The sequence below is a fragment of the Desmodus rotundus genome, chromosome 5 (genome assembly GCF_022682495.2).
Source record: "Desmodus rotundus isolate HL8 chromosome 5, HLdesRot8A.1, whole genome shotgun sequence".
Lineage (NCBI taxonomy): Eukaryota > Metazoa > Chordata > Mammalia > Chiroptera > Phyllostomidae > Desmodus > Desmodus rotundus.
The window spans coordinates 82484890-82497653 of NC_071391.1; the positions used below are offsets into that span (position 1 = coordinate 82484890).

At 43.6% G+C, this 12764-nt stretch overlaps 2 protein-coding genes across 2 annotated transcripts; one reads left to right on the forward strand and one right to left on the reverse strand.

Annotated features, from left to right (window-relative positions):
- Nucleotides 1-3256: 3256 nt before the first annotated feature.
- CRYAB (crystallin alpha B) lies at nt 3257-6545 on the reverse strand. The gene is made up of 3 exons (XM_024570843.4): nt 6121-6545; nt 4872-4994; nt 3257-3604 (listed from the first exon to the last, which is right to left on the reverse strand). Exons 1-3 carry the CDS (start codon nt 6319-6321, stop codon nt 3401-3403), a joined length of 528 nt encoding a protein of 175 aa, XP_024426611.2. The 5' UTR covers nt 6322-6545; the 3' UTR covers nt 3257-3400.
- A 723-nt stretch (nt 6546-7268) lies between these two features.
- On the forward strand, nt 7269-8540 carry HSPB2 (heat shock protein family B (small) member 2). The gene is made up of 2 exons (XM_024571003.4): nt 7269-7438; nt 7895-8540. Exons 1-2 carry the CDS (start codon nt 7345-7347, stop codon nt 8347-8349), a joined length of 549 nt encoding a protein of 182 aa, XP_024426771.2. The 5' UTR covers nt 7269-7344; the 3' UTR covers nt 8350-8540.
- The last annotated feature ends 4224 nt before the right edge of the window (nt 8541-12764 follow it).

Here is a 12764-nt window from a genome sequence, read left to right on the forward strand (position 1 = left end):
ACAAATGGTAAAGTCTAATAAAATGATTGTTGTTTTAAGCCACTAAATTTTAGGATAGTTTAATATGCAAGAACTGATAACCAGAACAGTATTCTATAAACTAAGATTGTATCCAACAAACTTGCTGAACACTTTTAATTAGTTCTAAGTTTGTCTATTGATTCCATGGGGGTTTTTTTGGCAGATGATTATATAATTTACAAATAATGGTAGTTTCATCTCTTCTCTTTCAATTCTTACATCTTATTTTTCTTCTATTATGGCATCAGCCAGAACTTTTCATGCCAAGTTAATTATTAAGAGTGATAGTGAGCAACTTTGTCTTGCTCAGGATAGTAAAAGTGATATATTGAAATTTTCCTTGGCAAATATGATTGCTTTAGATTTTTTTGTTATATAATGTTTACCAACTTAAGGAAACTCCCTAGTATTCCTGGATTGTTAACAGGACAGGTATTCTTTTCCCTTGTAAATAAGAGGACTGAACCATACTTTGAGATAACCATAAAATTTACTCTATTATATTTTATTATGTAATGAATTACATTAGAGATTTTTTTTCAATATTGACATCCTTGCCATTCCTGAAACAGTTTGCTTTGAGTGGTAACAATGAAAACTACGGGTTAACAACTAGCTATTCCTACCCAACCAACCATTACTCCATTATCTTTTGATCTTTATTGATGCTGAGAAGTTTTCTGTCAGTCCAGTTGTCATTCATTTGTAATTAATATATGTTTTTGACCCTATGTATTTTAAGGTTGTCTCATCATCCTTATTGTTTTGAATTTTCAGTCACATTTTTAGGTCCACATTTAGTTTTATTTGTCCTGCCTAGTATCTGAGGACTCACATCTACCTTTAATTCTGGAAAAATCTCTTCAAATAATGCTTTTTCTATCTTTTTTCTATTTTTCTATCAATTCTTCTGAGATACTCACTTGGATACATATTGGAGTCTCTCATTCTTTATTCCATGTATCTTAACTGTTCTGACTTTCTATATCTTTTTTCCCCAACTTGCTGCATTCTGGGTGAATTCCTCAGCTATCTTTAAATTTGTAAGTGTGCAGCTTTGTCCCTTATAGCATTTAAACACCAACTCATTTCTAATATATTTAAATGGTTCCTTTTGATATCCACATGTTTTTTAAATTTCTGCTTCTTTTTATTTAATATATATTTCTCTTTTCAAACGAAGTTATTCCTTCATTTTTCTTTTTGTTGATTTTGTTGTTGCCTGTTTTGGTTTTCATAATAGTTCAAATAATTCCTTGGTTTCTGATTTTGACAACTGTGCACTTACCTGATATATAATACTAAAAATAAGAATGAATGGTTAAAATACGTAAAAGAGAACTATAGAACTTACCAAGATATGGAATATGTGAGGAGGAAAAAATTGAGGCTGAAGATCATGATACAGTTGTAGGTGTGTTGAATTTGTGGGCCTGTGGGAATTCAAACAACGGTATCTGATAAAGTAGTTGGACATGTAATTTCAGTTCTCTAGAGACACATCTAGCATGGGAGTATAAATTTAGAATATGGGAGCACACAGGTGAGAATTGAAGGTATGGGAGTTGATAATCTAGGTTTATGAAAAAGAGAGGCATAGAAAGGCCAACAATAGAATCATTGGAAAGGCAAACTTGAATGATTTGCAAAGAAAGATGAGGGAACTTACTGTTCATGTTTGACGCACTCCCTTTGTTCCTGACACACAGAGTGGTAGAGTTTGTTAAAGCAGAAAAGATAAGTAACAATATGGACAAACTAAATAACAAAATATTTAAATAAATAAAAATAAAATTCAGGAGAATGGACGTATTGGCCTCTAGGTCCAGAAGCTGACAGTGGCAGCTGAGATCTTCACTTCTACAGGATAAAGGGACTAAAAGTGCTCATTTCCAAGATGGAAGAAAAAAACAGCCTATTGCTTAAAGCCAAGAGGCTGTGATGAGATTTTCTCATTTGTGAAAGAAATCTGGAAAAATCCTGTCCATCAAACTTCTGGGAGGCTTAGTTGAGTAGAAACTCTGGGCTTAGTGAGGTGGGAAAACTTAGACGTAACATCGTGATTACAAATTTATAGAAGCTCTACTGTGGCTGCATGATAGTACCCGATATGATAGCAGGATGGCAGCCCCACTTATCATTATAGAACCTGGTTTAGAACTGTGGAGGGGTGTAGAAAATGAAATGGGGGCAAGTGCAAAACTACTGAGGAATAGGGAACAGTGAGCCCAGAGGTAGGGGGAAAAAAAGAAGCAAAAAACATTTATGCCAGATAACCTACACAGGGCTATTTTTCATTAATTGAATCACAAGTTTTGTCTATGCTCACAAAAGTGAAATGAAGATCTTTTTGTAGAAGAATATGTCTTTGTTTAAGCTAAATAATAGAATCACTTATTGACTATTCACTATAGTTCTAAAAGTTAACTTTTTTTTATGGGCCATTGAATTGGAAATTTTCCAGTCTTAGTTTTAATAGGTATTTGCCAGGTAATTTAGAGACTGCACTTGAGGGGTTTGTTTGGTGCTAATCACCCAAGTCCAATTCACTGCCTTTGTGAATCAGCTGAAGGCAATGCTTATCAGTAGGAAAATGTCAAATAACTTTAGGAGCACCATCTCTCCTCCCTAGTTACATGATTAACTTAGAGATGTTCTAAGGCCTTTCATGTATTGTTATCCCAGAGTTCGTTCAGATTTGTTGTTGGAAGTGAGGACCCAAATCAAAGAGGGAGGAGTCAGAGGAACTGATATTCTTTGAACTATGCCAAGGGCTTTACCTACGTTTTCTCTTTAATTTGCTCCTCACAAAAAGTGTACAAATCAGTACTCCATGTTATAAATGGAAGCTCTAAAGACCAGAAAGTTTAAATGACTTGAAAAACTTATACCATTAGTAAGTGATGGAGATAGTCATTTTGACTCTAATGTCCATGGAACCCCCTAAATCACAGTGTGATGATTAAAGATCTGCTGTATTTGTCCAATTTAAAAAAAACAAACAGCCCTGACTGGTGTGACTCAGTTGGGCATTGTCCCACTAAGTGAAAGGTGACCATTTCGATCCTGGTCAGGGCACATGTCTGGGTTGCTGGTTCAGTCCCTGGGCAGGGCATGTGCCAGAGGCAATGGATCAATGTTTCTCTCTCACATCGATGTTTCTCTCCCTCCCTTCCCCTTTCTCGAAAAATAAACAAATAAAAATCTTAAAAAGAATAAACATAGCACAAGGCAGTTATCTGTTGCTGAATGATATTTTATTAGCTTAATAACTTGGGCCTGCCCTTAGCATTAATAAGCTTCAGCACTAGTGGTCATATTTTTATTCATTGGTGGGGAAACTTTCTTGTTTTAAAAAATGCAGTTAGAGAAAGGGCATCTACTTCTTAGGGGCTGCAGTGACAGCAGGCCTCTCTTCACGAGTGATGGGAATGGTGCGCTCAGGGCCAGAGGCCTGTTTCCTTGGTCCATTCACACTGAGGACCCCATCGGATGACAGGGATGAAGTAATTGCAAGAGGGTCCACATCTGCTGGGATCCGGTATTTTCTGTGGAACTCTCGGGAAATGAAACCATGTTCATCCTAATCCAAGAGAAGGAAGAAAGAGGCAGAGCAATAAGAACAGGAAAATCACACTACTTGTTTAGAACTTAGACATCTTCCTTCCCCTTAGGTGTGACCAAATGCCATGGCAACACGAGAGAAAGCTTTTCTGTTTGAGGCATCTAGGTGGTCACTCCTACCAATGAGAATCTGAGAAGCAGAAACAGGCAAAACTTCACAGCTCTCCAAACCCTGAGGCATGGATATGTTTAGAGGTATTTCCCAAAGGTTTAGATCAATGTTTGTTGGGCCTACAAATTTGGAATATCATCCAGCACTGAAGATCTAAGGCCCTGAGGAAGCTCAGAAATTATCCTGACTCTTCAGGAACATCCCAGAATGTTCCAGATCAATAGGACGGCTGCTATTAAAAAAAAAAAAAAAAAAAAAAAGACTCCATCTAGGGAGACTGTGACCCAAACTTAAATCATATACGCAAAGTGGAAACGGTCTGAGGACCTCAAACTGCACTGTTTGATGCACAAGGTTCTCAGTTATCAGAAACTGGTAAGAAGCAAATTCATTAACAAACCTTCCCAGAAAGAAATGAGAAGCTACTCCATTCTTCAAAATTCTGCTAAAGAGTAGTTGACCCTAACCCTTGTACCTGCTGAATCTCAAGCATTTATCCAGACAGGTTCTCAACAGATTTCCACTTGGGCTTTAGGGTATTAGAAGCTGAGTACAAACTTAGGCCAACCAAGTAGTTCAACGTTATGGTGAACTAAAGAGAAGAGGATTCCTGAACATGAAAAAGTCCCAAACTCTAGGGCATTCAGAGTACATGCAGTTAATGTAATTATATAAAGCAACTAGGTATCCAACAAGCACTATGCCTAAATCATTGCTCCTCAACCTTGACTGTACATTACAATTACCTAGGGAGCTTTTAAAAATGCTGATACCTGTATCCCGTCCCTAAAAAGTCTGATTTAATTGGCCTGAGATATGCCTCAGCATTGGAATTTTTAAAAATTCCCCTCCCGATTCTGAAGTGACCAAGGTTGAGAACCACTGGCTTAAATGGTAAGTGAACATCCCATCTATCCCATCTAAGGCAATCAAATTAAAACAAACAAAAAGCAACAATGATCACTTCTCTGGCCAAAACAATCACAGTACCAGGTCCATCCCTGTTTCCAAACCCCAGTGGCTTAGGACTGGAATGTTGCCAGCCTCAGAGGCTGATGGCAGTGTCTGGCACATAGTATGCACTGAATGAATGGAGAGAAAACAAGCTACATGCCTGGCGTTCTTCATGTTTGCCGTGCACCTCAATCACATCTCCCAGCACCTTGACCTTGAGTTCTTCTGGGGAGAAGTGCTTCACATCCAGGTTGACAGAGAATCTGTCCTTCTCCAGACGCATCTAGAAATGGCAAGGTGGGAGAAAGAGGTAGAAGAAAAAATGTTGGGAATGTGGATTACTAGTACACTATCATCATTCTGCAAACTTGCTTTCTTACAGGTAGTTTATCTTCCTCTTTTTGGTTAAAAAAAATCCCTTTTTGAATAAACATGGCTCTCTGGTTCAGGGGAGCCACCACAGTGATACCCAAGGCACACCACTTGGTCATCAGGCCCAAACTTTATTTACAGGGACAGGGAAGAAGACAGGCCACCCAGGGGACCAATTACAAGGATGGGTCTGGACATGGCTTCTGCTGCCTTTCTGACCCCAATGCCTGGCCTTGTCATTTGTCTGTGAGACAAAGGACCCTTCTTCTTGCTCAAGTGTCTGCCAAGTTTCCTCCCCACTCAATCTGGAATGTTCTGCTGGCCCGACTGTCCTTCCAAAGCCCTTCCCCGCTCAGCTCCTGTTTACTCACACTTGGGTATTTTTAAACCAGAGTTTTATCTGTAACAGCTTCTATCAACCTTTTATGTTCACCCCATTCTACCTCTTAGGACAAGTGGTGGGGGCGTCCCAAGACTGGACCTACATTCTTTCTTCCTTATGCCTGGACCCAGGCTAGTGCCCTGTTAGAGCCCCAAGAAACCCAGAAAATCATAGAAGAGGAAATGAGAAGGAAGAAAATAGTGGTTGTGTCTCCAGCTCCACATGGTGGGGATGAAAAGCTCAGTATGAGGTAGGACTGTCTCCTGGCTCAGAAACTTGAAATGATAAAATTTTTCAGGAGTATGAGGTATTACAAGTGATAAGCAAAGGAATCCAAAGGCAGCTCTTAACTTGTAGATCCTTATGAACCAAACCAGAGAGAGGTACTCTACCTAAAATTTAGAGGATAAAAGATTTCCATATTGCATGGAAAAAAAACGTAATAAGTAGGATACAGAGGAGCATTGAAAACAAACAGGTGACTGGGGGAGAGAGGAACTAGCAACCTCATCTTTCTTCACTGCAGGATATACACAAGTGCCTAAAAGACTTAAGATACTTCGAGGTAGCCAGATTTAGAGAGGAAAAGCAGGGCAGCTGGAGATGTTTCCAGAAAGCTCAGGAGACTTTCCTATGCTGTAGAGGGGAGACTTACCTCTGAGAGCCCAGTGTCAATCCAGCTGGGGGCCCGCAGGAATGACGGCAGCCGAAGGTAGAAAGGGCTCAGGGATGTAGGAGTTGGGAAGAGATCAGACTCCAGCAGGTGCTCTCCAAAGAACTGGTCAAAGAGGCGGCTGGGGGAGTGGAAAGGAAAGAAGGGGCGGCGGATCCAGGGGTGGTGGATGGCGATGTCCATGGTGGCTGGTGAGTGTTTGGGTCGGCTGTCAGCTGGCTTGTCAGCTCCTTTCAGCAGCAGCTACAGCCAGTCCTTATATACGCACTGTTGTGAAGCTTCTGGAATGATGATGTCAGGGGTTTTATTATCCCAGCTCACCACCGTTCATGGAGACTTGTGATCAGGGATTTGGCAGTGTGACACATACCTAGTACTCACTGAGCTAAGAAAAGAGAAATACAAACACGTCTGAGCTGGTCCGTGACTTGTGCCGGACTTGTGTTCACTAGCTTTCTGGCCACACCCAATGGTACCCTGCCCCCCACTGGCTGGGACACAGTCAGGAATCCCAAGCAGCCGGGCAGGCGGATGGTGTGTCCCTCCTCCTCTCCAGCCTAGCCAGCCAGGGGTATCAGGCCAGCAACTATCTTGGGCTCAGGCAGGAACTGGAATCTTCTTTGGCGGGGCCCCAGAAACATTAACTCTTTGTGGGTTCCAGGAGGAAAGCTGTGATCACCAACATGTCACTGGCAGGCATCCGTGTGGTGCTAGAAGTTGACCTGGGTTCTGGTGAGGACACTGACATTCATCTGGGCAGCAAGACCCCTCACTGCAAACCAAACAAAGGGTAGAAAAGTTTCTTGCATCTTTCACCTTACACAGATCACAAAACAGGGTGCTTGCGACTAAGGTGGAGAAAAAACGGTGTGGGAAATGTGCAAACTGAGGGTCTCAGCTAGGGCTCTCCGGGACCTCTGACCAGCCTCCGCTCCCAGCTCACGCTGCAGCCAGGACCCCCAGCTGTCCTCGCTGGTCCCCTGCAACAGCTGAAGGGTGTCCTGGGGCGGGGACGGGGGTCCAGGAGGAGCTGGCTAAACACTGGTGCCTGGCCCTCAGGGCCCCCACTGCCCGCCCCTCCCCCAGCCTCCGCACTATTTTGGGTGGTGTAGACCCCGCCCCCACCTCCGTCTGAGCCCTGGCTCTCCAGGCAGCTGGAGGGGTCGCACTGCTCCGTGGACTAGGGCTGCCTACTCGTCTGCAGCCATGTCTGGCCGCTCGGTGCCACATGCCCACCCGGCCACCGCTGAGTACGAATTTGCCAACCCGAGCCGCCTGGGCGAGCAGCGTTTCGGAGAAGGTATGGCACAGACGCCATTCATTTGCCTCCCACCCCCACTGCCTGAAATTCTGGGCTGGCCTCCCAACGGTGCTGGCCTCCACCCCATTCCGGGCTTAACTGAACCCCTGAGCCGAGCCATCTCCTACCCCAGTTCCCCCCTTACCCCCTCCAAGCAGGGCTCTTTCTCCTCCCTACTGACCTCATGAAGACGTGAGGCACGCTGTGCTCTGACACCTGCGGCCTGCCTTCTCATTGCCCTTCTGTCTACCCGGCTCTGCTTTGGTTTGGCCTCCTCCATTCCCATCTCATGTCCTGTCTCAGTCCCCTGTCCCCAGCTGCCTCCTTCTAGTCATTGTGCCCCCTCCCCCCCATTCCCTACTTCTCCTGACCCCCATCCTGCTCAACCTAGTCCTCATGTCTTATTTCACCCACTTTGTGCCTCATCCTGCCTCTTGTCTTCTCTCTGCCCCTCAGGCCTCCTGCCAGAAGAGATCCTGACCCCCACCCTCTACCATGGCTACTATGTTCGTCCCCGGGCTACCAGAGTTGGGGAGGGCAGCAGGGCAGGGGCCTCTGAGCTCAGGCTCAGTGAGGGCAAGTTCCAGGCATTTCTGGATGTAAGCCACTTTACCCCAGATGAGGTGACTGTGAGGACTGTGGACAACCTGTTGGAGGTGTCTGCCCGGCACCCCCAGCGCCTAGACCGCCATGGCTTCGTATCCCGAGAGTTCTGCCGCACCTATGTCCTGCCTGCTGATGTTGACCCCTGGCGGGTCCGCGCTGCTCTGTCCCATGATGGCATCCTTAACCTGGAGGCTCCTCGGGGTGGCCGACATTTGGACACAGAAGTCAATGAAGTCTACATCTCCCTGCTCCCTGCACCCCCTGACCCGGAGGAAGAGGAGGAGGCAGCCAGAGTTGAGCCCTGAGTGCCACAGACCCGTATCCAGCACTTTCTACCTCCCATGGTGATAACAGCAGCTGCCACCACCCCAGAGGTAGCAGCATCTTTGGGTGAAGGAAAAAGTGCATGGGCCACAATGTATGGTTTGGTCCCTTGGGACGTGTCCTAGCCTTTGGTTTAGTTCTGGGTGGAGCTGAATAAACCCAAATCTCAGGGCCTTGTTTGTGCTGCTTCCTATTCTGTGGCCTGGAGGATGGGGTGGGAAGGGAGGGAGGAGGTCATAGCTAGGGAAAAACTCCTCAGTTAGATGTGCCCAGTGTTATAGAAGCCTGAGCTCATGCAGGGTTGCTGAGATCACACCCAGAAGCTGACACTGGCTCCAGATCAAATTCCTAGCCATAGTTTTCTCACAGTGCAACAAAAGAGAGAGTGATCCTGGTAGGGAAAAGGGATATGCCATCCAAACAACCCAGAGGGCACTGTCTGGGCTGGTGATTAGAGACACAAAAAGCAAGGGTCTCCAAACTGTCTGGCCTGTTTGGGTTAGGGGTTGGAAACAGATTTTGGCTGGAGAGAGTTGCCTAAAGCCCTGTTTTCCCATACTGTCCACTGAAAATAGCCTCTGATTCTAAGGGAACAACTGTGTATACACAGGAGCACAGACACAGGAAAATCTCGGCCATTGTCACCGAAACCCACAGTCTCCCTACCCTATGCAAGCGGTGGCCCATAAGAGAGAGCATTTGCCTCATATCATGGAACATCCCATAGAGAGGAATCACTGCATCACCCCCACATAACCTGAGAATAAATGCAGGGGACCTAGGGCTACTGGTGTGGCTACGATGGCCCGGGAAGTGTACTTTGGAAGTAGAGTGTTATCACCAGACCTATGGTGTGTGCAGGAAAGCCTGGGGGTCTGACCCCTCAACTACTCTCTGTAATAAGAAAGCATGCATGTGTATGATTCGGGGAGTGTCCAGAGATCTCTGTGTCTCCAAATATATCTTTTATGAGACTGTGGTGGACATCTGAAATTCTTCCATTAACATGGTTGATTCTTAAATTTGTTGGGTTACTGACCCATTTGAAAATTGGACAAAAGCTATAGATACTCTTACCAGAAAAATACATACGCTCCGAAATTTGGCATGTAATTTGAATAGAGCTCTTGAGATCCATTCATATGCTCCTCTTAGGGGTCTGTGGATCCCCAGGATAGGAACCCTCACTTAAAGAATCCAATAATTGGTTAAAGGATTGCCATCTTTTTAAAATGAAAGCATGTTCTCTGGTTGGGTGGCTCAGTTAGTTGGAACATCGTCATGAACGATGGGTGCGATTCCCAGTCAGCGCACATGCCAGTGTTGTGGGTTTGATCCCCAGCTGGGGCACATACGGGAGGCAACCAATCAATATTTCTCTCACATCGATGTTTCTCTCACTCTCTCTGTCTCAAATCAATAAACATATCCTCAAGTGAGAACTGAAAAAAATAGATTTTAAAATGAAAGCATGCTTCAGAGAAATAACTGTTGATATATTCATTTGTTCATTCATTCAACAAATATTTATCAACCCCCAAGTGATACACTGTAGGGGGTATACATTGTAAATATAAATTATGAAAACTATGGTATTTTATTTTCTACTCTTAGGAATCTTAGTACCTAACTGAAAAGAAAAATAATTTTAAAATATCCCACTCTGACTTCAACTGAAACAGCTTCACATTGATCTCTTTTGTAACTGAGATTCTTACATGAGCTTTATTTCAAAGAAAGAGTTCCTTAACTAGAAAAAATCAGACCTCTGATTTAGTCTAAATCCCCACACAATCCACATTTTTTAAAGATTATTAGTCAATTTCTTCTGGGACATTTTGAGTCACTGAGAACTAAGAATTTCATAAAGTAGCTGACTTCATTTTCTTTTTGTACATATCTGTTAAGAATCTTCCTTTATTTATTTATTTATTAAAAGATTTTATTATTAGAGAGGGAGGGAGGGAGAAAGAGAGGGAGAGAACATCAATGTGTGGTTGCCTCTCACACACCCCTAACTGGGGACCTGGCCCACAACCCAGGCATGTGCCCTAAACTGGGAATTGAGCTGGGGACCCTCTGGTTTGCAGGCTGGCACACAATCCACAGAGCCACATCAGCTAGGGCCTTCTTTATTTTTTTAAAGTATATTTTATTGAGTATGCCATTTACAGTTGTCCCAATTTTTCCCCTTTTGTCCTCCTCTGCCTGGCACCCCTTTTCCTCCAGCAATCCCCCTGTACTTTACGTCCATGGGTCATGCATGTAAGTTCTTTGGCTTCTTCATTCCTTATACTGTTCTTAACATCCCCCTGTCTATTTTGTACCTACCAATTATGCCTCTTAATCTCTGTATCCTTTCCCTCATTCTCCTCCTTCCCCTTCCCAGCTGATAACCCTCCAAATGATCTCCATATCTATGATTCTGTTCCTGTTTGGTTGTTTGCTTAGTTTATTTTTTGTTTTGTTTTGTTTTTTAGATTCAATTGTTGATAGTTGTAAGTTTGTTGTCATATTAATGTTCATAGTTTTGATCTTCTTTTTCTCAAATAAGTCCCTTTGACATTTCATATAATAATGGCTTGGTGATGAGGAACTCCTTTACCTTTACCTGGTCTGGGAAGCACTTTATCTACCCTTCCATTCCAAATGATAGTTTTGCTGGATAGAGTAATCTTGATTGTACATCCTTGCTTTTCATCACTTTGAATACTCCTAGCCAGTCCCTTCTTGTCTGTAAGCTTTCTTTTGAGAAATCAACTGATAGCCTTATGGGAACTGCTTTATAGGTAACTGTCTCCTTTTCTCTTGCTGTTTTTAAGATTCTCTCTTTATCTTTAACCTTCGGCATTTTAATTATGATGTGTCTTCGTGTGGTCCTCTTTGGGTCCAACTTCTTTGGGACTCTCTGAGCTTCCTGGACTTGTACGTCTATTTCCTTTGCCAAATTAGGGAAGTTTTCTTTCATTATTTTTTCAAATAAGTTTTCAATTTCTTGTTCTTCTTCTTCTCCTTCTGGCATCCCTATGATTCAGATGTTGGCACTTTTGGAAATGTCCTAGAGTCTTCTTATTCTCTCCTCGTTTCTTTTTAATTCTTGTTTCTTCATTCTCTTCTGGTTGACTGTTTATTTCTTCCATATGTTCCAAATCATTGATTTGAACCCCAGTTTCCTTCCCTTCACTGTTGGTTCCCTGTGGATTTTTCTTTATTTCACTTAGTGTAGCCTTCATTTCTTCCCTTATGCTTTTGCCATACTCAAGTGAGTTCTCTGAGTATCTTTATCCAGTGTTCTGAACTTTGCATCTGGTAGGTTGGCTATCTCTGATTCGTTTAGTTCTTTTTCTGGGGTTTTGCTCTTTCATTTGAACCATACTTTTTTGTCTCCTCAATTAACAGCCTCCCTGTGTTTGTTTCTGTGTATTCAGTAGAGCTGCTTTGACTCCCTGTCTTGGTGTACCTGTTATGTTGTATGGGGTGGAGTGTTAGGTAATTGCCAGGGCAGGGCAACCTGCTTCACCATTTCTCGCTGTGTATATGGGGGAGGGGTCAGAGAGGGGACAGTGCTGCTGACTGGCTGCTGGAGGCTTACTTGGCACTTGCCCCATTTCCAGTCTCTTCACCCACTTCCTGTATGTGACTGGTGCCCCTCTAGCTGTTGCCCTGGTGGTGGTTCCCAGAGTGGGTGGGTTTGCATAGGTTCTAGGAGCATGCAGGTCCTTTAAAGGAACTCTCCTGAGAGACCAGCAGTTTTTTCCATTGCCCTACCCCCAACTAGTTTTTACAGCCAGAAGTTATGAGGCTTTATTTTCCTGGTGCTAGAACCCTGGGCTGCATGATCTGGCCTGGGGCTGGGATTGCTCACTCCCCATGTATTTCTCCTGATTTTTATCCCCCACACCTGAATGTGGGACAACCCATTCCACTGGCCGCTGCTGCCCCCTCGCTGCCAACACTGCTTTCTCTCTGCCCCAGCTCCCTGCCTCCACCCCTCCTACTTGTCTGGATGAATATGGCTTCTTTAAATCTTTGGTTGTCGGACTTCCAGACAGTTCGATCTTCTGACAGCTCTGGGTGTTTTTTGTTTTGAGGTTAGTTGTGATCCTTCTTATGGTCGTGCAAGTAGGTGAAGTGTGTCTACCTATGCCTCCATCTTGACCAGAAGTCAAGAATTCTTCCTTTAATTGAACCAAAATCTGCATTTCAGTAACATCTGCCCATTGGCTCTGGTTATGTCCAGAAAATAAATGCAATTCTCCTTTCACTTGAGAGTGCTTCAGATGTTTAAAGATAATCATCCTTTTCTCCTAAGGCTTCCCTCTAGCAATTAAACATAATTAGTTCTTTTAACATATCTTATAGGACTTTCCATATCACTTATTACCCAGACAACTTT